This window comes from Anser brachyrhynchus, assembly GCF_964034855.1.
Source record: "Anser brachyrhynchus genome assembly, chromosome: 1".
Classification (NCBI taxonomy): Eukaryota; Metazoa; Chordata; class Aves; order Anseriformes; family Anatidae; genus Anser; species Anser brachyrhynchus.
This window is the reverse complement of record NC_137694.1, coordinates 183836684-183864283: the sequence shown is the minus strand read 5'-3', so window position 1 is coordinate 183864283 and position 27600 is coordinate 183836684. Positions and strand designations below refer to the sequence as shown.

At 36.8% G+C, this 27600-nt stretch overlaps 2 protein-coding genes and 1 long non-coding RNA gene across 5 annotated transcripts in view; 2 read left to right on the top strand and 1 right to left on the bottom strand.

The window, feature by feature from the left end:
* Positions 1–14446, top strand: part of INTS6 (integrator complex subunit 6) — a 44236-nt gene extending 29790 nt beyond the window's left edge. For 2 of the 3 annotated variants that reach the window (XM_080569546.1, XM_080569544.1), the window contains 11 exons: positions 2454–2606; positions 2733–2865; positions 3338–3432; positions 3718–3828; positions 5424–5639; positions 5748–5874; positions 6915–7057; positions 7586–7820; positions 8554–8925; positions 9382–9475; positions 13878–14446. In XM_080569546.1, the coding sequence (XP_080425672.1) occupies positions 2454–2606; positions 2733–2865; positions 3338–3432; positions 3718–3828; positions 5424–5639; positions 5748–5874; positions 6915–7057; positions 7586–7820; positions 8554–8925; positions 9382–9475; positions 13878–13971 (1773 nt within the window). In that variant the 3' untranslated portion in view covers positions 13972–14446. The remainder of the gene's footprint in view (positions 1–2453; positions 2607–2732; positions 2866–3337; positions 3433–3717; positions 3829–5423; positions 5640–5747; positions 5875–6914; positions 7058–7585; positions 7821–8553; positions 8926–9381; positions 9476–13877) is intronic. The other variant, XM_080569545.1, reaches the window with a different exon arrangement.
* Positions 14447–14584: 138 nt separating this feature from the next.
* SERPINE3 (serpin family E member 3) overlaps positions 14585–27600 on the bottom strand; it is a 28215-nt gene continuing 15199 nt past the window's right edge. The window contains exons 4-7 of the mRNA XM_080569681.1: positions 22498–22696; positions 21339–21439; positions 19695–19781; positions 14585–17811 (exon numbers count right to left, since the gene is read on the bottom strand). Coding sequence (XP_080425807.1) covers positions 17711–17811; positions 19695–19781; positions 21339–21439; positions 22498–22696 — 488 coding nt within the window. The 3' untranslated portion in view covers positions 14585–17710. The remainder of the gene's footprint in view (positions 17812–19694; positions 19782–21338; positions 21440–22497; positions 22697–27600) is intronic.
* On the top strand, positions 17702–27591 carry LOC308183527. Its single transcript, XR_013942466.1, has 3 exons — positions 17702–18055; positions 22423–22568; positions 24152–27591. It is a non-coding gene; the product is annotated as an uncharacterized lncRNA (long non-coding RNA).

The following is a 27600-nucleotide window of genomic DNA, read 5'->3' as shown; positions in this document are numbered from 1 at the left end:
ACAGAAAGAAGATAGTATGATCTTCCGAGTTTTGAATCATTGTGATAGTTCTGTATTCACAGCATCAGTTGAATGTACCTTCATCTGCTGTTGTTTGGTGGAACTATACTTTTAATTTATCACAAGTAGAGAAACTTGCATTTTTTCTAAAATACTGCCTACAGAATTAGCTTTCATTGCTCTTTTTTCATAAGAGTGTGCTGTTGCCTTCTGCTTGGTATGAAAACTAATCTCTAGTATAAAGTATTTTTGTATTTCTGCTTATCTTTGAAAATCATTAAAGTGGAATTGATGCAGTTGTATAATTGTTCCCTGCCTTTCATGATATTTTCACTTTTTGATCTGAAAGTAGTTTGACTAGTGAACCCATTGAGCTTTTCTTGAGCTGTATATCCCTTGAAGAAATTGGTCCTTTGAAATACAGGTTGTTGCAGAGTGATACAAGTATAAAAGTCATGTTTACATATATACATAAGTCATGTATATAGACTTGGGTATTGCTGGCATCTATAGCCACATTCAGTGAAAGATATAGATGCTGTTCTTAACTACAAATCAAACTAACATATGGATAAAAGTAAATCTTCTGTAGTCATTTAAAAAGCAAAAAGCCATTGTGCATTGGATATTGAAAAGTTACTTTGTAGGAAAACTACCCTGTGTATTCCTTGTAGTTATCAATGGTATATCTTCATCATTTCACTGTGTAGAGTCTTTAGAATTTGTCTGCTGCTGTAGGTCTTGATTGAGATCACTAAAACAGATCTTACCAAGTGGAAAGTTAAATCCACTGAAAAGTTGATGTTAACTCACCTAAACTGTGAAAGATAAAATATTTGCCTCACTTGTAGCACGTATAGTTCTCATAACTGCACAAGCACTGGATTACTGCACATGCAGATAAATTTCTGTTAATGTCAGTTGGAATTCCACACAAACTTCCTTATACAGTGTGGGGGAGCTATATTTCCTGATAGTTTCAAGACTTGTATTTTTGACTTTACTGACAATACGGCTTAAATACAGTTAAAACTTAGACAAGAGTTACAACATCTGCTACTTAACAATTTGTAGTTATTTTTTTTGTCCCCTGCTCCACAGCGGAGTTGTCAAAAACAGTCCTACTTTAACAACTGTTCCATATAATGTAGACAGTACTATCAAGGCTTCCTTAAATGTGTGTGAAAGTCTGCTAATAATTCTGTTGGTACACCATTTAAATGGCTGCTCCCACTGTTGGGGTTAAAAAAAAACAAAAAAAAACAAAAAAAAAAACCAAAAATTCTGCTGTCCAGACAAAACTTGTTGGACTTCTCAAGTCTTAGCATTCAACTTCTTTTGCAGCCTTCTTATTCCTAGTATAACTGCTTCATGGCTTGGTCAGAAACTCCACCACAACTATTTATTGGAGGCATCTTCTTTGAAGAGAATTGCAGTTCCTTCAGTTGGTTGGGCCTCCTGTTTTGTGTGCACTTGGACAGTACACCTTCCTCAGAGTGGAGACACTCAAGGCAAGACCAGCTATGTGGGCAGATAATGTTTGTGTGGCTTATCCTAAAAGGAAGAGGCTAGAGCTTATAGCTTTGTAGAAAAACTACTTTCAAGGTGAGGTGGTAGGAAGGTTCAAGAAACCCCATTTCCCTAGCTCATCTTATGTATTAGTTGCTTGTTTGTAAAGAGACTAAATGGAAGGAGGCTTCCCAATTGAGCTTGAAGGAGGTTAAAGGTAAGTATTAAAAGCTTAAGTTCCTCTTCTGAAAACCCTTCAACAGAAGGCATATAGTTCCAATTTTCCTAATTTAAAAAAATGCTCTTTTGCTTTCAGCAAAAGAAACTTCAAATATTATCAGTTCATACTTAAACTATATTTTCATCAGTCACAGCCTTTTCCCTGTGATTGGTTAAAAGAAAATAATTTAAACTGCCTGAACTGAAATAGGTTTTCAATGTTGTAGTTGAAATGTGAGTTCTTGTAAAAACTTGTGTTTTCATATTATATAAATTGTTTTCAATCAGGTTGAAAATTTTGAATGTGAAATTTGCTCAGGTGGAAATGTGCTGTTAAACAGAGGAAGTCAGCAAATGAGAAAGTGCAGTTCTTGCTTCTACAGTGAATAAAAGTGGGCAATGAAAGGGTAGCATTGAAGATTATTTTTGTCCACACAGATTTATTTCCATTTGTAAAGTTTGTGTATATGCAAGAAATGTTACTGCTTTAGACTTTGTAAAATAACTAGTATGTATTTAGAAAACTAACTTCCATCAGTTTTTAAGACAGTGCTGATGCCATAAATTGAGTATTTAGGACTCATTAACAATAAGTATGAATTCTGTATTGAATAGGATCCTTAAGTATGTCTGTTTTCAAAGAATCTGTATTACTTTAGTTGTCATAGTACGATTAAATTTTAGTCATTGTGCAGACTCATTAACAGCAGAATGTTTATATTTAGCCACCCCGCACATCTCATCCTGTGGTGAAATTCTCCTGCACTGACTGTGAACCAATGGTCATTGACAAACTGCCTTTTGATAAATATGAGTTAGAGCCTTCACCACTGACCCAGTTTATCCTGGAAAGAAAATCTCCTCAGACCTGCTGGCAGGCAAGTAGAATATACACTTAATTGAAGTTATTTATAGAAAGCTGTTTTTCATGAACTTCTTCTAGAATCAAAATAAGATGTAAAATTTCAACACAATATTTTCAATTTACATGTGTTTTATTGCAGGTATATGTGAGCAATAGTGCAAAATACAGTGAGCTTGGTCATCCTTTTGGTTACTTGAAAGCTAGTACAGCGCTGAATTGTGTGAATTTATTTGTGATGCCTTACAATTATCCAGTCCTCCTTCCACTGCTAGGTAAATACCAATTCATAAAATCCTGAAGTAGTAGAGAACTGAAAAATTGATCTGATCCAAACAGATTACTCCACATGATGACAGTATTAGTCACACACCTGTAGAAATCTAGAATGTTGAACAATGTATTATATTGTTAGCTCACTTCAGTAATAAATAGTTGAGTGATACTGGATCACACCCAAAGTGTAAGAATAATGTAATCATCATTCTTTCAGATATATTGTAGTCTTCCTCTTTTTACTGTTTTAGTAGCCATTTTCCCCAGTCTGCCTCATTGTCAATTCAGTTTGATAAATAATCAGGTTCCATCTTTCGGCTGCAACTTTAATCTCTTGTTCATATTTAATTGCATATATGTTAAAACAGTGTATTCAAGCATTGAGGAATTAACATTTTCTTGAGCATTTCTCCTGTTAGAAAAACATGTATAGACGTATTTAATTTTGTCTCTATTTTCTATAATCATCAGATGACTTGTTTAAAGTGCACAAGGCAAAGCCAACGTTAAAATGGCTGCAGTCATTTGAAAGCTATTTGAAGACAATGCCTCCTTATTATCTTGGGGTAAGATGACTTACTGTGTTCATGCTTCTATTTTATTACGCGACTATAGTTATCTTTCCACTTATGGGTGTTTTCTTCCTATTTCAAGTAGAATATATATTCATTTGAGAGAATGGCAAATTTTTTATGTACAATGATGCTTATAAGCAAAACCCTGCCCTGAAAAGCTTTTATTTTCTGTATTTAAGGACTTCAGGTTCTACATGAAATGGATATAGTTAGTTGAAATATGTATATAACGCTTGTAAAGTTAAATATGACTCTACAATATATTCCATGTTTCAGCCTTTGAAGAAAGCTGTGAGAATGATGGGAGCACCAAACCTTATAGCTGACAATGTGGAATATGGACTTAGTTACAGTGTCATTTCATATCTCAAAAAGTTGAGTCAGCAGGTAATGTTGAAGCAAAAGAGCAGTAAAAACTTGTAATATCAGGATAATCTTAAAATACTCAAGGTTTGGCTTTGAAGGAGAAAAGAGCAGAAAGATCAAGTTAATGCCTTCCCTAAGCAATTAGCAAATTTTTTTGGTTCTGTGAATTGAAGGAAAACGTTTAAACAGACTTTATAGAGTGAGCTATAAAGATAGGTATGGAGGTACAAATTATTTTTTTATATTTAAGGAACATTTTTACATGTATAGTCAGCATTATACTTTTGTCCAAAAGAAAACATGTTGTCTTACCTTAGATTGTAAAGCTGTTCTAGCATTTTTGTGAAAAAAGGGATTTATACTTAGGTACATCTGAATCAGAAAGCATCTTTTGAAATGAAAAGTGTTCAGTAAATATAAACTAAACTGACAGAATTCAGAATCTCAAATAGGATAGAAGTGGCACGTGACCTTTTCAAAATTATGAAGTTGTTGACTGTGTTTAGAGTAATGCTGGTATCTTTAACTAGTGGTCCCCTGCACCAGCTAAAGCATTTCAGTCTTGCTACCTCCGCTTTTATTTTGTTGAACTGTGCATGTTAAGCTTTCTTGTTCAGGAATAAAAGAGTGCAATAGGCTTGAAACTCTAAGAAATAGTAGTGCAAGTACTTCTAACTCAGCTAACAAGTATTTATGGAAACACTTTTTCTTAAAACATTGTTATAAAGTGTTATTTGAAGGAGGATGCAAGCTTCTTGAAGTCTAGAGTATGTTCTAGAAAATCGTGGTCACATTGCTCAGTATTTTGCTAAGTGAACTAGTCTCTCAACTTAGACTTTTTAGATTTCTAAAGTTCGGTGATGTAGACGGCAAACTGCTCTTAAAGCTTTTCTAACTTATGAAAAATTCTGCCAGTAGAGACAAGTATTCTTAGGTATGTATTCAGATTTTAAGTAGTCTATAAATTTGTGAAAGTGCAAAAGAAGTATTGGCAGGTGTGTTACCAAATTACTTTTAGTTCATTGTTCAGTTGTATTCTGCCAAAGAGTTGGCATTTGTGAACATGTTTAATTTTGGTACAAATCTAACATAATATTGGGGGGTTAGGTCTGTCTAGTCAAACGGGATTGGGCACTATCATGTATTATTTCTTATTTAATGTTATGACTATCTGTATTGAGTGTTTAGAAAGTTGATACCATTGTATGACAGATCACAACTATAGTTGTGGGAGAATTGATCTTTTGAGAGTTAGTGTTTAGCTCTTATAGCAGAAGAAAGTTTGAGCACAGATAGATTCGCTGAGAATTACTAGTCAAATTATGGCTTTCTGTGAAAATAAAAGCATTGCATGCATATTGGTGCTTAGATACCATAATGGGCAGCAGAGGAGAAATATGCAGAAGAACTAGGCACAAACTGTTCACTATATTTGAAATTGTAGTAAACATTAAGTGGTTATGTATTAAGCACTCCTTAAGCACTCATCCTGGTTATGGTCATAGTGTATTAGCACATTGTTGAATCTTCTAGGTAGGAATTTAAAATGAATAAGTCTGACTAATCCTTTTAAGAGCATATTGTCAATTTTATTTATTTATTTATTTCAAATTAAGGCCAAAATAGAGTCCGATAGAGTCATTGGCTCTGTAGGCAAAAAGGTAGCGCAAGAGACTGGAATTAAGGTCAGAAGCAGATCACACAACCTGTCTATGGCACATAGGAACGATTTTCAACATCTGCTACAGGGGATTACTGGGGAAATTCCTCATAGACCTCTAGACCTCAATATGAAGGAGTATGCTGGGTTCCAAATAGCTTTGCTGAATAAGGTAAGCACCACTGTGTGTAATGTTGTTATTTTCAATATACTACCATTGAAATGCTAGATATTGTTTCATACATTGTATTGATTGAAACTTTATTTGCTGAAACCACAGGATTTGAAACCTCAGACTTTTAGAAATGCTTATGACATACCTAGAAGAAATCTTTTGGATCAGTTAACACGAATGAGATCTAATTTACTGAAGAGTACTCGGAAGTTCCTCAAAGGACAAGATGAAGGTTAGATAACATTTTTTTTGCCTACCTGTGATATGGCTTGTACTAAAAAATGAAGACTGTAAAAAATAGATTAGTTCTTGAAAACTTAGAGGGTGTCTGTTGCCACATTCTCCTTTTTTTTTCCTTAAATAACTTAATGGAAGAAAAATAGTTGAGGATAGTTGAGGTCTTTCCTTTAGTCTATCCTGAGGAGACTTGGTCATTTGCTTAAGATTTGTAGTTCATCTTTTTTCCCCAACCTTCATGATAAATCCAAACAAACTCATGGGACAGTTCTGAACATTATGATCTTTCTCCATACAATAAGCGCATTGTGAACAGTGGAAAGGCGAGCTGGCTTACTGGGTGCTACCAGTGTGATTCTTTTGCCCTTTAAGCCAACAGTGGATAGTTCAGTAGTCCAACTTATTCCTTACTCTAGTCAGACTTACTCCTTACTCCTTTCTCTTTCTGCTGTGTCTTCAGGTGCTACTTTATGGTATCTAACAAATAGGTGATAAAAAAAAGTGGAGAAAATGGGAAGGGCAATGCAAGTGAAAGTGTGTGTTATGTTTTCACTTGGTTGCAGATGTTAATCTGACTTAAGTAGTGGCAGAGCTAATATTGTTTGAAAAGCAAAGTTGCTGTTTGGGGTTAAACAACATGAAAAATGTTAGGTTTTTTTCCTGCTGTTTCTGGTAGTGTATATTCTGCTTGACTAAAGGCTTGGCAGCTTTAAGTTCATCAAAATTGTTCAGGTCCTATGGATTTTAAAGTCTTATCAATTCGGGACACTGAAAAACTGAAATCCATGCATGACAACTGTTTCTATTTCCATGTCATGATGAAACTCAGGATACATACTGATTCGTTTAAGCAAGCTTTCTACACTCAAAATATGATGCTATAAATACCAGTTAGGTGAGAATAATGGTGAGTTTTGCACATCTGTTTTGTTAATGCATTTGATAAAAGACTGAAAATTGGAGTTAAGTGGATATAGACTAAATTCTTGTAAAGTGGGCAGTATTGTATATTAATAAACAATTCCATTAAAACAGATCAAGTTCACAGTGTACCTATAGCACAAATGGGAAACTACCAGGAATACCTAAAACAAATACCCTCTCCGCTCCGAGAGCTTGATCCTGACCAACCACGAAGGCTCCATACATTTGGCAATCCATTCAAATTGGACAAAAAGGTGACTTTTCTATAATGCTGCTCTTAAATTGTGCTGTTGTGTGTCTGCTGATTGGGCCATTCAAAGAACAGGTATAGGAAAAATGCTTCCAAGCATATGGAAAGGCACTATCTGTAAGAAAGTTCCTCAGATGTTTTTACATCAACATTACTGTATGGAGGACAGTCTTTATTAGAAACCAGTGTTGTGCCTTTGAACTGTTGCACAAATGAAATATCTTGGAGTGCATGGACTTTCCCTCGGACTTTCCCTCTCATCCAAATCTGTCTTGGACTTCAGTAAATCATGAATATAATTTAAATATTTTCCCTTAAATATTTTTTTTCATTCTGCAATTATGAAAAAGAAGTTTGACAGCCCTCTTATCTTTTTTCTCCTGTTGTTTTGGTTGGCACTTAAGAAGTCAATACACGATGGCATGTTGTACGTTGCCATATACATGGTAAACATGGTTATAACATCAAAGCTTTCACTATGTTTTATATTATGTGTTTCTGGTTTAAAGTTTATTCTACCCATTCAATGCAGGGAATGATGATAGATGAAGCAGATGAATTTGTATCAGGACCTCAAAATAAACATAAAAGACCGGGAGAACCAAATATGCAAGGGATTCCAAAAAGACGTCGGTGTATGTCACCCCTGCTCAGAGGTCGACCACAAACTCCTCCAGTTGTGAATAACCACATTGGAGGAAAAGGGCCACCAATACCAACCACACAAGCACAGCCTGACCTTGTTAAACCCATTCCTATTCACAAAAGTAAGTGAATTTTTGTTTTTAGAGAGTTCAGTTTTTATTTATGCAAAAAAACTTGTTTATGTGAGAGTACCATTGGCTGATTTCCCAAATACGGCAATTTTTGAAAATGAAGTGTTTTAAGTGTGCATCAGGGACTAATTGCAAAGAGCTAATGTAGCCCTTCAAACAGAAGTCTCTCTCATAGGAACTTTCCAGTATAAACAATGAATTTCCTGAATTAAATGAGGAGACAGTGTAAACAGTAGAATGTTCTTCCTCTTCCTGGGAATTCAGATGCTTCAAAAGTATCACTGCTTTAAGTTACTTTGAATTTCACTGCAGTGGGGTGAATTCAATTCCTTTAGTGTGGAGTTGAGTTGCTGTGCGACAGCGTTCAGCACTACAGTAAATTTGTTGGTTCACTTTAATAGGAAAAGAGCAACATGTCACAAGTACATTTTACAGGTTTTTTCTCTTCTTTTGATAGTACACGTAGTGATTTTCCTTTTCATGTGAAGAGTACATCTGTGATCTAAGCCATTAATTGCCAGGAGATAAACTGACGTGCTTACTGTTATAACCCACAAACATTTTCATGTCTCTGGCACGTATGATAGACTATAGCATATATGATAGACTATACAAGCTGGAGCATAGCTTTCCAAGAATTTAATCAATACTCAATAGGCTCGCTGGCCTCTATCAGATCATAGAGAATGCAAAACTTGCAAGTGTAATCTGTGTTTTTTTTTAGCGTCAGAAACTAATAATGAGATTGCAATGGATGATGTGGTGGAGAATCATGTTACAGACCCACTTTCATCGGATGTTTTCCCGAATACCGTGGATTCAGAGTTCTCAATGTCCTCTTCTCCATTCAATTCATTGGATCGACCAGCAGCTCATACAGAGGATGTAGGCCACGAACATTTAGGGAATAACTTGAACGTTGATGGATTTTTGGAGAATCATGATGAATTGGATAGTAAAGAACAAAGTACTGAAGAAAACTTGCCAATGTCTTCACCCAGTAAAGGGAAAAAAGCAGTGCACTGCAGAAGTTCCAGAGAGATTAATATAGAGCTAAGAGCACAAATTATGAAAGAAATCCGAAAACCAGGAAGGAGTAAGTATACCAAATATCTTCATCAGATGATTGACCTGAGAGCTAGACAAAGAATTAATATTAGATCACTATTTTAGAAAAATGCTAAATCACAAGACAAATTTAAAGTTAAAAATTGGTTTTAAAACATTGATTAAAAACTGTGTGGATGAGTGATTAAAACATTGCGGTATCTTTCTATATCAGTGTTTATGGAAGTCATGGTTTTTATATTGTTGGTATTAGAATTAGCACGTTAGGTGCTCCAGTAATATCCTGAACTCCCACTATCCTACATTTGCTAATGTTAATATTGATAAAGCAGTATGTTGTTATGAGCCTGGTTGTTACGTGATATATCCTAAAAGGTTACGAAAGCTGAATGAAATATGTTGAATTTCGCTCACATGAAGCAAAACGTTGCAACAGATATCTGTCTGGTATCTCTTAAACTGTTTTTGCTCTTATCTTTTCAAGAGTATGAAAGAATCTTCTTTTTACTGAAACACGTACAAGGAAGCTTACAAACCCGTCTGATATTTTTGCAAAATGTTATTAAAGAAGCTTCAAGGTAGGTCACTGAATTGTATTAATCCTATAAAATGACACCATCGTGTACTGCTGTTTGTAGCTGCTCGACAGCCATGCAGTTGCTTGTTTGAAATTTCCCACACAGAGCTTTGCATTGCAAGTAATTTCGGGGGGGGGGGGACAGAGATAGGTAAGCTTCCTGATGTGTTGTTTTGCTCAAGCTCAACTTTTTGCCTCACATTACATCTTCAGTTTTAGCTTAGCTTTAACTGCTAAGTCACAATAAAAATAGGTGCACAATGGTAATTAATTAGAAAATCAGTCAACTTCTAGAGCTCAAATATGGGTATACTGCTAATTTGAAGAACTGGAGGTACTGCATTTTACTGAGAACTAAGCTTTCTGAAACAGTTTAAATTCACTATTCTGCATCAATTCAAAATCCTGTCCTAAAAATAGTTTTGAGATTCAGGTTTGCTCCATAAACGTTTGCTCTTCAAATTTATTTCCTTCAGAAATAAGTCCTATTTCCACAGCCTCAGACAGAGGTAGGGTTTGCTGGGGTTTTAAAATGTTGTTAATCCAGTGACACTTGTTCTTACATCATCTTCAGACTACTTGCCTAGCCTACTACGTGACCACTCAGAGAAAGGAAAAGAAACGTAATGCTGACTGGAACCAAGACTTAGATTTAAAAGAAATTCCAACATCTTTTCAACTGTAAATATAACTTTAAGGTTTACTTCAGTGAATAGCTGATTTTCTATGTTTTTGTAGAAGTCAGCTTTTTTCCTATGGCATTATTGATCAAATTTTATGATGAAATAAAAAATCAAAGTGATTTTAACATAAAACCATGCTGAGAGGTAAAGGTACGCTGACCATAGGACATTCATACGGCTCTTCTAGCCTTCTACTGCCAGCACAGTTGGTCAGATAGGTCATGCTCTCCCTATAGCAACAATTTTTATTATCATGCTTTTGCTTGATCTGTCTTTAATATTTTATTACCTGTCAAAGTTGTTCCTTAGCCTGTAGATTGTACATACTTCCTCACTATCTCAGCAAATCAATACAATATTATTGCTCCTGTGGTCTGTGGCAGTCATTACTGGGTTTGGAATATTTGTGCCCCTAAATGTGGCTCTTGAGATCAGGCCCAGTCAGCATGGGTTTATGAAAGGCAGGTCCTGCTTGACGAACCTGATCTCCTTCTATGACAAAGTGAAACACTTAGTGGATGAGGGAAAGGCTGTGGATGTGGTCTACCTTGATTTCAGTAAGGCTTTTGACACCGTTTCCCACAACATTCTCCTCAAAAAACTGGCTGCTCTTGGCTTGGACTGGCGTATGCTTCGTTGGAAACTGGCTGGGTAGCTGGGCTCAGAGAGTTGTGGTGAATGGAGTCAAATCCAGTTGGAGGCCGGTCACTAGTGGCGTCCCCCAGGGCTCAGTACTGGGGCCAGTCCTCTTTAATATCTTTATCAATGATCTGGATGAGGGGATCGAGTACACCCTCAGTAAGTTTGCAGATGACACCAAGTTAGGTGCGTGTGTCGATCTGCTCGAGGGAAGGAAGGCTCTGCAGGAGGATCTGGATAGGCTGGAGCGATGGGCTGAGGTCAACTGTATGAAGTTCAACAAGGCCAAGTGCCGGGTCCTGCACCTGGGGCACAACAACCCCAAACAGTGCTACAGGCTGGGAGATGAGTGGTTGGAAAGCTGCCTGGCAGAGAAGGGCCTGGGAGTACTGGTTGATAGTCGGCGGAATATGAGCCAGCAGTGTGCTCAGGTGGCCAAGAAGGCCAACAGCATCCTGGCTTGTATAAGAAGCAGTGTGGCCAGCAGGTCTAGGGGAGTGATTGTCCCCCTGTACTTGGCTCTGGTGAGGCCGCACCTCAAGTACTGTGTTCAGTTTTGGGCCCCTCGCTACAAGAAGGACATGGAGGTGCTCGAGAGAGTCCAGAGAAGGGCAATGAAGCTGGTGAGGGGTCTGGAGAACAAGTCTTACGAGGAGCGGCTGAGGGAGCTGGAGTTGTTCAGCCTGGAGAAGAGGAGGCTCAGGGGCGACCTTATCACTCTCTACAGGTACCTTAAAGGAGGCTGTAAAGAGGTGGGGGTTGGTCTGTTCTCCCATGTGCCTGGTGACAGGACGAGGGGGAATGGGCTAAAGTTGTGCCAGGGAAGGTTCAGGTTGGATATGAGGAAGAACTTCTTTACTGAAAGGGTCGTTAGGCATTGGAATGGGCTGCCCAGGGAAGTGGTTGAGTCACCATCCCTGGAGGTCTTTAAAAGACGTTTAGATGTAGAGCTCAGTGATATGGTTTAGTGGAGGTCTTGTTAGTGTTAGGTCAGAGGTTGGACTTGGTGATTTTGGAGGTCTCTTCCAACCTAGATGATTCTGTGATTCTGTAATTCTTACTTCTGTTGCACTGCTTCTGTATTCTACTTATCTTGAGCTGACTCTTTCAACTACTGCCAAACTTTGTAGGGAATATTGCTGTTGGATGCACCAGAACTAAATCCTGTCTGTCAACATAGCCAACAGTTTTTTGTAAATGGTGGTGGAAAAAGTTGGCTAGAGAGGTCTTCAATATTTCTGGAGTTGGCATACCAAGCCATTTATGGCCCTACCAGAAAGAACAAGTTTTTTTTTTTACTTTCTGCTAAATAAAAACATAGAATCATAAAACAGCCTAGGTTCAAAAGGACTTCGAAAAATAGTTTCAACCTTTTGTGAGAAAAGGGAGCCTAGATAAGACTATCTAGCACCTTGCCCAATAGTCTAGAGCACAAGCTGACAAGAAAACATGAATCAAAATTCTTCAAATTGACAATTCTCGGTATGAGAAATTCAATTCCTTTTTATTTATTCTACAAACTGAGAGCTTTGAACCATTAATTACATAACAAAGCGCGAAGTGTATACCTAGACAAAATGCTAAGAAATACCAACTTGTGATAAAAACGCTAGAAAGAATGAATGCAAACAATTTTGAAATAGTAATGAACCTTAGTGATCAATAGCTACAACTACTCTAGGAAGTTTTACTAGGAGTACTGATTTTCTTAGCAGGTTGGACAGTTAAATCAGTAAGAGTCAATGTTTAATTGTATTAATTAGTGTCATTTGCTATGGTGAAAAATTCTTTTGCCTTGAAAACTTGTTCCTGTGGTGTTCAGCATTTGGAAGAGAAGCTTGTGAGATGTACTGTGGGACTGGACATAGCAACTGTACTGTTAGCACGGGCGTTTGATTTATTGTGATAGCAGTTAATATATTTTTCCTACCTTTCACTAGGCTTTAATTTTCTAAGAAATGTATCCTGCTTCAAATGTACTTAACGGTATTCTGAAAAGTAACATTACTCACAGAATATAAGCATGTTGAATTTTCACTAGGATGTATTGTAGTAAAACACTTTGTTATTAGCTTAAGTCATTTGGCTTTTATTAGAGCAAATGAAAAGGAGTAGATACTTATTTTCCAGGCTGGTACTTTTCAACAAGCAGGGATCAGGTATGTAAAAAGTAGTGAAGAATGGAGGGGAATCAGTACTTGGTGTGGGATTTGTTTGGTGTTACTGAGACTTACGGTAAGTGAGCCGTGAGCATGGACTGGGAGGCCTGGCTGGGATCATAGGACAATAAGATCACAGGACTGAACTCTTGAGTACAGTTCAGAAAAGTGTTGAGTTGAGAAAGTGTGTGATCTTTTCATTGCTGCTTATCACAGAGTATGTGTACAGCTGCCAAAGTGTCAGTCAGAAGTGCTTCTCAGTTGCAGAAACGTTGCAGGGGTTAGGGTTTGCTGGAAACAGTGATGGACAGTAATGCTGCAGTGGGCTCAAGCAAAGGAGACAAAATGGTCTGCTGTCCAAATTTCTGTAGTCAATAAGGAATAGAAGTGCAGAGACTCCAGGTATGGATTAAATCTGTATTTTCCTTAGTTTCTCAAACTTTCATTTGTATTTTCTTTATATCTGCTTTGCAGTGTCTAATGGCTATTTCTCCACCAGTACCAAAATCACTTGGCTTTTGTGAATGCACTGTGAAGGCATGCAAATAATCCCTAAAAGCTGTTGCTAGCTTTAGGGTTGTAGTTGTTTTGGCATATATTTTATATCTGTACTTGAGAAGTTTACTGATGGAAATAGCAAACACTTAAGAATTTCTCCTGACTTTCCAAAGGCTGAGTGATGATCAACAGCATACTAGAATAGACTCTAGTAACCCTAGTTTGATATTCTCTGACTAAATTGAAAGCAAGTTAGAAGCTTAATGTTAGTAGCTTAACAGAACTTGAGGAGACAGCAGTATATGTAATGTCATCATGCACTGTACCTAAAATAATCACTTAAGATTCCAGGGTTCAGTAAAAGTTTGGGAAAGATGTTTTGTTTACTAGCATGTGTATTCATTATGCTTTGTTTTAAATGCAGGTTTAAAAAACGAATGTTGATAGAACAGCTAGAGAGTTTTCTGGAAGAAATCCATCGCAGATCCAATCAGGTCAACCATATCAACAGCAGCTAAGGAACTGCACACAAGAGAAAGCCACAGCAGGGCACTGCTGTCCTTACTTGCATTCATTTTTGACATGCACTCTTACCTAAAGTTCTGTATCGGAAAGAATGAGAAGCTGCTCTATAAAATGATGAGAAAAGTATCCATCATCTTTTTTCTTCATTTCTGTTATTTTTGTAATGTGAAAAATCACGAAAACATTTTTATTTAAATGGAGAACTCCTTGCTTGTCATGGACTTAAGTGTCACTTTCCCTCAGGTTCTATTTTCTTAATCCAACCTTCAAAACTATCACCTCTTAAGGTTGAACTTTGCCAAAAAGTTGCTTTGTAATTTTCAGAAAAAAAAAGCACATACATAAAACAAGGTAATGTTTTGTATATACAGTTATTTTGGATATATTATTGTAAGTTGTATAAATGTATTTTGAAAAATATTTAAGAAAAGCACTTTTGTTATTCCATCAATAAAAGCTCTATTTTAATCTTTGTGTAGGACTGAGTACATTTTTTTACTTGGAACGGTTCCTTCTGCCTTCTTTTTACAGAACTTCCATGCCTTAGTGTCAGTGTGATACCAAATAATGAGCAGTTTTGTATCACTGGATATTCTGTTCTTAATCAGAATGAGAGAAAAGCAAAAGCAGAGTCGTGACTATGGCAGGATGATGATCTTAGTGTTGTGTACTTTGTGCTTTACTGTTTAGTGACTAGAGTAACAAACTTATGTACTGTATGCACATTGACATCAATGACACAGTTTTATGAAGATACAGTGTAGAAAAGCAGAGGTCAGTAGCCTCTGAGGAATTCTGCACACTTGTGTCAGAATCTTTTGTTTAATAATGGGAGGAGCAGTCCAGCAATCTTGGACATAAGTTATTACTGAATACTTTGTTGGTCCTGTCTTTCATCTTTGCTAACTTCTGGAAAGCTTTGACTCAATGGGAGCAGCTCTCCTCTGATGCTTTTCTTGAGAGTTGGTGGTTTGTGGTCTTCACCTAAAATCTTTATGGGCAGGGGTTTCTGATGCATCATGCCATCAGTTGATGACTTGTACTAAAACACTATCTTAGCTTTTAAAAGGGTGTTGAAAAAGCCATTTTTCAAGATACTGTTAGCTGCATTCTGTGTTCTTCAGGAATGTGTTCCATGCTGTGTTCATTTAAAAAGAAAAGATAAAGACAGTGAAGGTAGGTATTGCTACCCTTTTTTTGGTAGTAATATTTTTGTTACTGATTCAGTGGTGTATCTACTTCCTACCTGCCCTTCTGTCATTTTTGGAACAACCTCTGAACTTTTCACAGCTTTTTGCTGCTTGCTTGTTACCTTCCTGTCTCAGCTAGATTATAGTTAAGTCTGGGACCAGACTGAACGTCAGTTCTGTTCTCAAGTCTTTCCCTTCAGGGAAGGGAAGTAAAGTTATGCTTGAATCCCTGGCCTTTCTGTAATTCTGTAAGACACTTGATACTGAATGAATCGACCTGACTTGCAAAATCTGTTCAGCTTTTCCTCAAATGTGTATATGCATACAGTCTTTGCTGCAGTTGTGGTGCTAATGATTGCTAGACAACTGTTTCCTATAGTTTGTATGAAGTAATCAGGTAGTGGACTTGCTCTTTTTCTTGCAAGTGTTGTTGTTTTAAACACTTTTATTAAATATATACATAATGTAGCCTTTAATTTCATTGCAAGAAGGTTTACCGTAGAAGGAACAGAAGACAGTGTAATTGACTAGCATTTATCATGAAGGATTTGTAATTCTTCCTATAAAGAGTACTGAACCTGTAAATGAAAACAATATTAAAATTATTTTAGTGTTTGGGACCAGGTTTTCAAAAAGCGTAGTACAGCTTAAATACTTAAATTAAGCGTGGAACTAGCAGATTTGTAATCATTCATTGTATAGAAAGAAAAAATGCCTGTGATTGCATGCTTGCCTTAGAATAATATAAAGATTTCAATACTAAAAAAATACTAAAAGGCCTTTCTAAATAGTAACCCAACCAGAAATTTGCCAAAACCAGAAATTTACCTAAAGCATTGACTAAAGAATCACCTTTGAACAGAAGTAGAACCCTTTCCCATTTTCCCATTGGAAAAACTTCATGAAGTCTAAGCAAAATGCCTGAATGTTTTCCCTTTTTTCATTAATAAGCTTAAATTATACAAATGCTCTTCTCATTTTGAGTTGATTAGAGGGTATGTATTTTCTTTCATGTAAGAATCCTGTTACAATCTGATTTCCTTCTTAAACAATTTATCATATACTGTAAATGAGCAAATTTATTCTCCCGAATCAGTATTTGATCTGTCTGTGGCTCAGGTTTCATAGATCAGATTTCCTTTTTTAGTGCCTTTTTTCAATTCCACACTTGCTAGAGAAGTTTATTCACTAAACGGTAATGATTGTCAAAGCATTTTTAAATTAGTGTGCTTTAGTCTTTAATAATTGTATTTTGGTTTTTAAAAAGTTTTTAAGGCTGTTAATTACACATGTATTCACACTCTAAGAGAACGTCATTGGTTTCTTGTAAGCAGGTAAGGAAAATGATTCCCTTCAGTCTTTTGGCAGGCCCCAAGCAGTGTTTTACTCAGCCCTAAGAATGGTTATACGTTCCCTGGATATCTAAACAGGAGTGACCAGAATTATAAGAGAAACGTGGTGGTTTGAAGGATTTTATAGGAAGAGACCTAAGGTGCAAATTTACTGCATTGAAAGGAAGAGTAAGAGTTGTTGGAGTTAGCCTGGGAGTGCAGAGGAGCAAAAACTTGCTAAAGGTGCATAAAAATTCTTTGTTATTGTCAACTAGCTTTATGGTGTTTTCATTTGGCAGAGAATCTGGAGTAGTCTATATAACTCAACAGTTGAAAGGAGAGAGAGTCTGACACAGAAGCCAAAAGAGCACTGTGATGCTTCAGATTTTCAGGTATATTCTACATTTTTTTGTTTGTTTGGGGGAAGCTTGTTAGCAAGAAAGTTACCAGTTGCAGAAGAAAATACATTTTTGGCAGTTCCTTGCAATAAGGAATATACAAGTTAGTTTTTTCTGCAGGGCTGAGGTCTCAGTTTCCAAATTACTTACAGTAAATATCTATGGCTTTTGATAGCCTGAGTGTTTCATGAGGATGCGAAGTAGTGAAGAGTCCAATCTCCTTTAAGGTGCTGATATTTATGATATGAGGGAAGAGAAGTTGGCTTCTGTATGTTCTGAGCCGTAGCTGGGTAAAAGGTTGTTAGTCTGCAGAACTTCTGAAGTTCTATAGCCTTTCAAACTGCTGAGGTAGGAATCAAAACAGGGAATTTCAGGCCCTGGAAGCCTGGTGTCTACAATCACAAGTCTATTTTGCTGTGTGCTGTCTGTGTAGGCATGAGCAACTTTCGTTTACAGGGAGGATCTAAATTTTAACTTGAGATACTGATCCAGCCAATTCATGATTTGAATTGCCTTGTGGAGGTCTGTCTCCTGTGCTGGGGCATTCAAGATCTTCAGTAAGATATTTCTGGTGTCTATAATAGTTGTGGAAAGGTTATTTAGGCTCTTATAAATGGAAGAAGGGAATTTGACTTCTGTGCTTTGACTACCATTTTTAAAACAAACCAATAAAACTATTCTTTATGTATGCTTTAAAATCTAAACCCACTATTTTCATGGTGGTTAAAATTTCGTAGGCTGAAGAATGTCGCTTGATGTACAACAAACTTTTTATTGATTTCAGTGCTACTTGTGAATGATCCTGCTACTGAATTAGACAGCATACATACCTGTATTAGCTTGTCTCAGGAAAAAAGTAAACGGTCTGTCTGCTTTGAAAATAGGTGTTCGAGATCTTTTTAGTAATATCATTGCTGTAATGCAACGAAGAAAACATCTAGTAAAACATGTCCGTTTTCATTCCATTTTCTGTGCAGTGCCCTCAATATTCACGGTACCAAACACCAGAGCTTGAATTGCTGCTCCAAGGATAAAACAATGATTTTAGCCAGCAGTGAAATCGGTCTAGGTGAATGAACAAGTGTTGAGAGATTACAGGCAGACGATGCATGTGTACTTCATTGCTGAAGTGAGTCAGTCTGGCTCTGGATTTCAAAGGTAAAAAAATCTTCTTACACCCCTAACTCTACTGAAGTCATACCATGCCATTACACAACCCCTTAGCCGATTCCTAGCTCTGCTGTTCCAGTCAAAACATAAGCAGGGCATGAATGTATTCTTCTAAATTGCCATTCTTCTCAATGGGAAAGAGCAGAGAAGTAGTACGTCATCCTGGAATTTGTCAGAGCTCTCAACAAGATGTAACTATCCTTGATCTCAAAGTGCTATGTGACTTAACCTTCTCTCTGACTGTGGGCTAATGAGAGTAAATAAATTGTCCTTAAAAAGTATGATGGCTCAGAAAGCAATTACTGAAATAAGCCTTGTTTTAATGAATTCTTCTTTGTAGCTATCTAATATTAAGACTATATTGTCCAAAGAAAACAACAAAGATTTGGATTATTTTAATGAGTGGTAAAAATAGAATTCAATTGAAAAAATCAAGTAGGACTCAATAAAATAAGTTTGGTGCTATTTCAGTGCTTCTAAGAAAAGCTACCTTTAGCTTTCAAGTCACTGTGTGGCTAGAGGCAGAGCTTTTAAAGTAAACAAAAATAATTAGACTTTTTTTAAACCAGTTTCATAGCTTGGTCTGACTGGAATTAATGGAGGTGCTGGCATTGATTTCAATGGAGCAAAGGTCAGATGTTGTCTGATTACTATTAATCTTTGGTATGTGATTGGAGCCACCTAAAAGCTTTTCTTTTGTACAGGAGTTGCCAGCAAAAAAATACTAAAAATATGAATGCACTGTTAAAGATGAAAATTGCCATAAGATTTAAAACTCTACAGCTCCACAGCAGGATTAACTTAGCTATGAGAAGTGGTTGTGATACGTATGTGTATATATAGCATCTGTCTTATTCAAAGTTGCTGCTGTGGGTGTAATACCCACAATACAATAATCTTGGCTTCTTCTGGGTTGGAACATCTCTGGAGTATGAGGCTTCCATAAGGGAGATGAAAATGCAGGGTGTTTTAATAAAGCTCACGTGGTTTTAAAAAATAAATTGCACTACTCAGTAATTTCAGTTTCCCCTGTTGTATGCGATGAAGGATTTGTGGAAACATCATTCAGCTTACAAAGGTAATTTGTCAACTCTGTAGTCCAGCCCCTGCTGCGTGTGTGGAAATTATGTTATGAGAAACTACTGCATGCAAATTGTCACTGTCCTAAGTGCTTAAGTAACATGCCTGTAATTATTTCCATGAAGAAGAAACTTTCACATCATGAACTTCAATGCTTACCAAAAAGGCAATATTCAGAAAACAAACCTTGTAATTCCTTCAGGAATTATGGATGAAATGATAGTAACCTTCTTAATTTGTTTTTGTGATCTGATCAACAGAAATCTGGGTTTATTTTGTTAAACTGGATTTTCCCTGGGCTGGCAAAGCTGGTTTTCACTTGATCATTTGCATGCTTAATTGAACATCAGACATGGAAAGGGAAGAGGTTTAAGAGCTCTAATGAGCAATCACAAAGGTAAAATGGAAATGTGTTAAATACAAATGTTTGCATTTAGACTAGGCATACTTCTAAATGCTGGCATGCTTCTTTAAAGGAAAGAATAGCTGTTGTTTTAATTAGTGATAAGCATCGGGAGTGGAAATTAAATTTGTATATGTGACTTACCTGTAGCTCCTGATGCCTTCGTACCATCTTCTGTTACTTCAATTTTTGCTTTGTGAATGGCTTCTGAAATATAAAGACCAGCTTGCTCTGGGAAAAAAAAAAAAAAACACAACGAAAAAAAACAAGTGAATATTAGCAGTGGTTTCTTGAACCTTACTTTGAACACCATTTTTACTTTTTTATTAATTTAGAATGCTTTTACCTTTTTTATATATAACTCCTGCAGAATATAAGGAATGCATAATAGATATTTTATCTGGGCAACTACTTCAAAGACTGAAACTGAACTACCCTGAAGGTTAGCTAGGCCAAAGGATTCCAGTCCTTTGGTATTTAGCTGGAGCAGCACTGCCTGCATCAGGATCCAATGCTGCTTGGCAAATACTGATGTGTGCCTGGCCTCTGCTGGTTTCCTTTTTTTTCCTTTATAAATGAAACATAGCTACTATTACTACTTGAACTTTGAAGCCCTTCTTGTGATTTCTAAAATATTCTTAAGATTGCACTGCTTATGAAATACCTAAAACTTACTAGAAGGAATATAATTTTCGACAATGTTTAACTTTCAGGGAATTTATTGCAATAACATGGAGTATGTACTATCTGCCTTACAACATGTGAACTGATGCTGTATACCAGGTATGTTATGTTATTAGCTTTTCTTCTATTGCCATTTCCTTTCCATGGTTTCTTTACCACATCAAGTTCAGCAGGACAGCACAGCATACATCTCCCTCTCGATTACTTTCTGTGTATCTGGCTTCCATGTTAGATCCTCGATTCTAATTTTGATTGTGTTTTTGTAGGTGTCTTATGGATGGATGAATATAGACAGCCTGAACATCTAAATTAGTTATATATTAAGGACTTCTTAGCTCAGCACAAAATAATAGGGCTGCATGGCTTTCGGATCAGCATTCTCCAAGTGCAGGCAAATAGGAGAACAGGTTAAAACCTTCATGTGTGTCTTGAATCTCTCTGCCTGAGTATGTCCTCTGTCATAGACTCAGGCATCACTTTGAGACAATATAGGAGCATCTTTAGAGTGAGATAACACATAAGGACGGTGGCATCAAGTTATCTCAGCCTAGGGAGGACAACAGGTCTCAGATCTCCCCTGCTGATGGAGGGAGGCAGGAACCTTCAGGGCATGAGCAGGAATGCACAAATTTGACTGCCTCTTTGATTAGGGGGACTTTCTAGGGAGCCTTAAGTTGCTGTTGTGAATATCCCTTTCTCCCTCATTTTTACTTTCATTTACTTATTTCATCTTTATGAATATTTTTCCCATTTTTGTCCACCACATGGACAATGGTGAACTAAATGCTGGACCCTGATAGGAGTCAATGGTTTGAGAGGTCTCCCTAGTTGTGGCTGAAAACAGGGTTATTGGTGAATGTATAAAAAGGGAACCCCCAAACCAACCCTGTCCCTATCAGATTCCTCTTTCATACAAAGCAACAGCTCAAAATGGAGTTATCAATAATAAAGTAGACTGGCTGAACATGAATTGTGTTTTGGAGTTCACAGAGAAAGAAGCACAATCAATCCAGCAGGCCCAGGTCTACTGAATCATTTAGATATGATCTAAGAGTCTACAACCATTGGGTCAATGATCACTTTATATTCAGTCAAGCCTCTTACCTGAAATACCTTTAAAATTAGCAGTGATGGGATCAAATGCGTCTCTAATTCCCAAGGCAGAAAAAACTGTCTTTAGGTCAAAAAGGCTCTGAATACTGAACCTGAAATTAAGATGATAGATTTTATTTAAATGTAGCATTCATAGTTTCATAGAGCTAAAAGGTGGAACAAATGCAATTTATTTCAAGCCTTTGCATTTCATCCGTCTATTTCAGTATGATCTCAATGCCTTCCACCTGATTAAGCATATTTTCCAGAAAAGCAACTCATCTTCACTTGAAGACATTAACAGAAAGAATCCCTTGCCTCCATCTCCTGCAATCAGACTGCTTCTCATTCTTCTTGACACATGAACTTTGCGTTTTCCTGTATGTGATTTTATTAATGACCTATTTAGCTGTAGCAAAAGGGCTCTTTGAAACATTACCAAAATTAGCTTGGAGGAAAAGAGTATTGATGTACAGATTGTTTTTCAGTGCTTTGTTAATGTGGGGATTGTATTGTAAGGAATGTGTAATAAGGCCCTTCCACACTGATGGATACAGTAGGTGCAGCTACAAAAGGCTTGCTTGTGCCAGGTTCTTCTTGTTGCATGATTTCATTTGAATAGCTGATAGAAAGTACTAACAGGGATATGTGCGTTTGGTAGCAACAATTCATGACTAATGTGCAAAACGTATGGGTGAAAGTTGCTTTGTGCACAGAAAAATGGGTATAAGTTGGGGTGGGGGCAAGTTAATTGATCAGTATTTTTGTTGTATTTAGCAAGTTGTAAAAAATAAGCTATTGGTTTTTATTTTTTTAAAGGTTATATGTTTACTCTTAAGCAAAAAAAAAATATGCAGAAAAAGGTCAGGAACATTTCTCTCTTTTTTTAAAAAAGATTGTTATACCTCAAACAACTTCTAAGTAAAAGCTGTACGATCTTGTTTGGTTGGTTGGTTTGGTTTTTAAACAGTACAGAACATATTGGAAAATTTTTGCATTCTCAGCTCACCTCTTCATGGCTTATTAAAGGGTTAGAGCTTTTCTGATTGTGAAGAAAAACAGATCTCAAAGTATCACATTTGGTTCTGTCTTGCAGGTTGCTCATGCCAGCACTATCGCTCCTAATTCTGACAACTGGAGTAGTGAAGCCATCTTCAAGAAATAAAGTTACCTAGGTAGAAAAACGTCCATCTTCATCCTCTTTAAGCTGCTGGTCCAGAGCGTTATGGTTTTGGCAGAAAGGTGAGACTCAAACTGGGACAAAGGTGTTCTTCTGTGACTGGGAAGCACTATGAACATGCTGAGTTTCTCCCCTAGGTAGGGTAACTCAACCACACTGAAAGGCTCCAGAGTTGCCGTCTGGAATTGGCCTGTAGGTGGGCAAACATAGATCTCATTTCACCATTTAAGTGGGGGGGGAAAAAAAAGCTAAAATAAAATAAACTCTGGAGAAGCAGACAGTTCAGAACTTCGGTGATGGGTTGTAAGGGGTTGTGTCTGATGTATGGGCTCAGCTCAGGTCACCATTAACTCATGACGGCGGCTCATGTAAACAGGGCTGCTTGGAATTTTTTTCTGCCTATGTATATATATAACATATATATACACACACGTGCAATGATAGTAATAATACCTGAAGCAGTGTCTCAACAGAGCATGAATATTTTGCTGCTTTCTCATATAGTAGCTCTCCTCCTCACCCAGAGTTTTCAAAACATTACCAAGGCAATGACAGTAATGTTATGGTGACTGTTCCCACAATGCTTGTTCTTTCAATAAGCGTACTGTTTTCTCTATGATTTCCATCTATAATACCTTTCACTGAAAATTCATTGCTGAAAGAAATTATGAAAAAAGTATACTATTTAATTAACTGAAACTTACTTTGCCTTATGTTTCCAACTTTACTACCATTAAAAATATTTTGTTTCTAATTTCAGGAGACAAATAGCTACATTAAATGATAAAGTAGTTAGGGTTATACGTATTTATGCACCAAATTTATTAGTTTTGAAAATCCAGGCCTAAAAACTATGAAAATCAAATGAAGGTTTTTAAAAAAATAGTGTCAAAAATAATAGCTGATTGGCTTCCAACCTTCCAATTAGTTATGTAACATCTTGTAAAAAACATTCTCAAGTACCATTTTAATTCTATATTTTGAACAACAATTAATCCGGACATTTCTAATGAACTCTGTTAAACAATAGAACAAATCCAATTATCATAATTTTCCTTTCTTATTTTTTCATCTGTTGATCCAATAAATAGCATTTCAGGAACACTCAGCAATAGTTAGTATGCAAGGAGTTAAATACAAGTTACAAGCAAATGACTTATCATTGCCATTGCTGTAGGCTATCCACAATAATCTACTCCCTTTTCACCAAGCTGTAGTAGTTTTATCTTTAAAGATAGATATTCATGCTTTTTGAGTCAGCAGCTATAAAATAAACAACAAAACATAGCTAGCTAATGCTCATTGTACCTAAATATTTTCTCATAAATACATAGCTATAGAAAGTCTCAAATATTTAATGTACAATGCATGTTAGTTTTGCAATTCTATGTTAGATAGCATTCATTAAATGTTGGTTATTCTGCTAGATTAAGTTTTAGACTCTTAGATTAACCCTCACACCATGCAGCACAATGAGGGAATTGCACTCATAAAACCAATTCCCAGCACATGGATTGTTTTGCTCTAAAAAGACCTTGTTTGCAAGCAGACAACATTTACGTTTGTTGTGTACTGGCCAGGAGTGGTTTAATTTGTGGGCATGCTGACATTTTGAAGTTTGTGTCTCAATTTGTGTTGTCCACAGATCTGGTTTGTTAATTAAAAAGAAAACCAAAGACTTGAGATGACTGAGCCAGGATGTTTCGTCTTCCTTACTTGAACTGCTTTTGAGCATCCCATAAGGACTATATATATACATGCTAAATCAGTATCCCAACACAGTCAACAAATCGCTTGGAGAAAAAAAAATAGCTGCAGCATTTAAAAATCATGTGTAAATAGTACTTTGACACTTAAAGCAGTGTTAATTGTCCCCAGGCTGATCTGTTCTGCATGGTCATGTTAAAAGGATAAACAATGTTGTAAATGCTAGATCAATACAGGCCACAGCTAATGTTTCTACTCTGCATTTTGGGTGCTGATGGTATACAGCTGCAATCATTTAATAATGAAGGAAAGTTATCTCATGTCTCTGGTCTGTTGTAGTAAGCCTGTCTTTTTTATTAATTTCAAACTGATTTGTCAGAGATGTTTGTAGCATTTCTAGGGACAAAGACTGAACTGTCCCTACCAAATCTGACAATCAGCAAATTTTCAGTGATCTGTCTCACTTCTACATTCCTCAAAAGTCTCTCCAGCTAAAGCAAGGTCACGCATTTCAGACTGGATGAAGAAATAACCCTAGTATTTTGGTAACTTTCCTTTTCTATGGAAATATTACAGATGAACAGGATGGACTTCTTGCATTTAGACAAATGGTCAGACAAGAACAACTAAAAATTTTACATCAAGTTTGCAGAGGCCTCTGAGCACATTTATGCTCAGGTAATGTAGGTCAGCTGCTGAATTTCTGATCACTGGTCTTTACCCAAGTTCTCCATTTATATAAGCCTGCATTCAGTCATTTTGGACTTCTCATTTCTTTGTCTCACCCTACTAACTGTTCAGATAAAAGGTCTGTTCCTGAGCTGATGGTCCCAAGAAACCTATTTGTTTAATCAGGTAACTTGTGAAGGAACAAATGGTGATGCTCCTCCAAATTTCAGGAGTAGCAAAGATCCTGCAGTGAGCTGGGGATACAGAGTCACCCAGGGCTGAACAACTGTGAGCTGATGTAGTAGTTTACACTAATCAACAATGAGGACGAGAAGGCATTGGGTTTTGGAAAAGGAAACTCGGCACTCCTTGGTAAAGTTAGTTAACCTCTGAAAAAGTCGAATGCACAAGAGAAATGGGAGATCTCCAAGCCAGAAGTGTGAACATGATCAGAAATAAGTGGTCCAAGAAGGAGGAAGAAACGTGGTCAACACACCATGGACTTTCTGGAAGAGGAAGTACCACAAACAAAGACATAGCAGCAAGGGCAAACTTTCCAAGACTAGAAAAAATGATTCTTTCACCAGGTTGATTATGGTTCAGAGATAAAGAGGTATAGAAGCAATACCTGGCCAACTGCCTGCTTGATGTGACTGTTGACCAGAAAAGGAATCTGTTTTAACCCCATAAAAAACAAGAGGAAAAAAAGAAGGATGAATGGTGTTGCTGAACACTGAATTCAATTTTTTTTTTTTAGATTCATCTCCACTTCTTTACTGGAAGCAATGGGAAAGAGTTAGTTTGATATATCATTGGATAATGGTGAGATACCTAATGGAAATGAGGAAAGAACAAGAGGAATTACAGTACCAGAGATGGAAATGAAGCTTAACCTACTTCAGAGAGAAAAATTCAGGGCCTGCATAATTACCACCTCAGAATTCAAAGACAACTTGGATGTGAAATTGCAAGTGTGTTAGTAAAGATTTTCAATAAACCTGTAAATTCAGAGGTTGTGTCTCTAGACAGTCTAGAAAACAAGGCTGTATTTATAAAGAAAAAGAAAGTTGTCTGGGAAATTTTGGGTCTTCACTTGAAAAGTTTTGAGTATACCCTGGAGAAAAGAATGGTCAAGTCATCGAGGGAAATAGAAAGTGAGATAAACTGCAACATCAGGTAGACCCTAGCAAACAAATTTATAATCTTTTTGACTGGATAATTGGCTTGATAAAAAAGCATAGATCCAGCCATCTAGTTTTAGGTAAAACATTGAACACTGTTTCTCTATGGCGCTATTTACATGTAGAAATGATGGCAGTTAGAGCCAGAAGTGAAAGGTAGCAATCAACTGCTTGATGAGCAGTCTAAAATGAGCTAAGTTGATTGTGGGGCTCCTATGTTGAAAAGAGGTTACCGCTGGCTTTCCACAGTGTTGCCAGTAATCAAGACTTTCATCAAAGATGAACAGTGAGGTTACCTTTATGGCTAGAGTGATGGAAATCCAGTAATGTCTCAAACTCACAATAAAGGGCTTGTATTTGTTGAGTTTTCCCTCCCCTTGAGTTACCTAGGACTCAACTTATAAAAAAATAAAAAAAATAAAAAAATGGGAGAAATGACAAAACAGATGGGGTACAGCCTGAGTAACACCTAATGAACTAAGCAAGGCATTTTAGCAAAGGCATAGAAATACTAAGAGCATAGTACTGAGCATGTATATGACTCAATAAAATAATTATGTAGCTTTCTGGTCCCTTACTTTCAAGGAAGATTAATTCAAAATCGAAGAGTACAGTAGAGAAATGGAATATCTATTTATTGAGGAGATTAGATGAGCCTGGTGTCTCACTCAAAAATACGTTTAGGAGTAAATTTCTAAGATGAAAAAAAACTATTAAGTTAAAGGATATATCTTGCACAATACTAAGAGATATAATCTCGTCTTGAAGAAATTTAGACTTGGAATTAGAAAGATTTTTATCCAAGTGAAGTGCTGAAATTTAGAACAGAAGAGAAAGGAGTTTTTATATTTTAAAAGGGTTTGTAGAGTTAAGTGGAAGAATTCCTGGTTTCTGAAAATAAAGCTTACACTATGAATCCTTGTGTCACCAACCTTTATACTCCAAACATTTGAAAGGAGAACACACTATAATTATATATTATTCAAATAAATGTTTGACCTATATTCATACTGTTTTAATCCCACTCTGATGGCATCCACTGGCTGGGTTTAAGGGCCAGAAAAATTCCTCTCCTCTTTGTTGCACAATTTGCCCCGAATATTTTACCTTAAATCCTTGGAGGCAGACTGTGACCAGAGCACTGGTGTTCACTGCGATATTATATTCTCCCTGGTGGTCACGCTTTGGAGACAGCGATCAGGTTGAGAGGACAGGAAATTCCTTACCCAACCCACAAGCCAAATTGGTAGGGGCTATACCTGACAAGCTTGTTGATGGGTGCTGGCAAGTGTTGGTCTGTGAGGGATGGGTGAGGGACAGTAGGTGTTTTAGGAACCACTTTGAACCAAATATGTGTTTTGTGATTGCCTGGGACTACGAGTCAATTCAGTCACCCAGGTGGTGTCTTTGTTATGGGTGATTTTTTCTTAGCGTTCTCCAGGCTGGGAAAATAACGCACCTTAGTGCAGTAGCTGTGGAAAAATAAATAAATAAAAATTTTCTATGTTGTATTATACAGCAAGTCAGGGACAAGGAC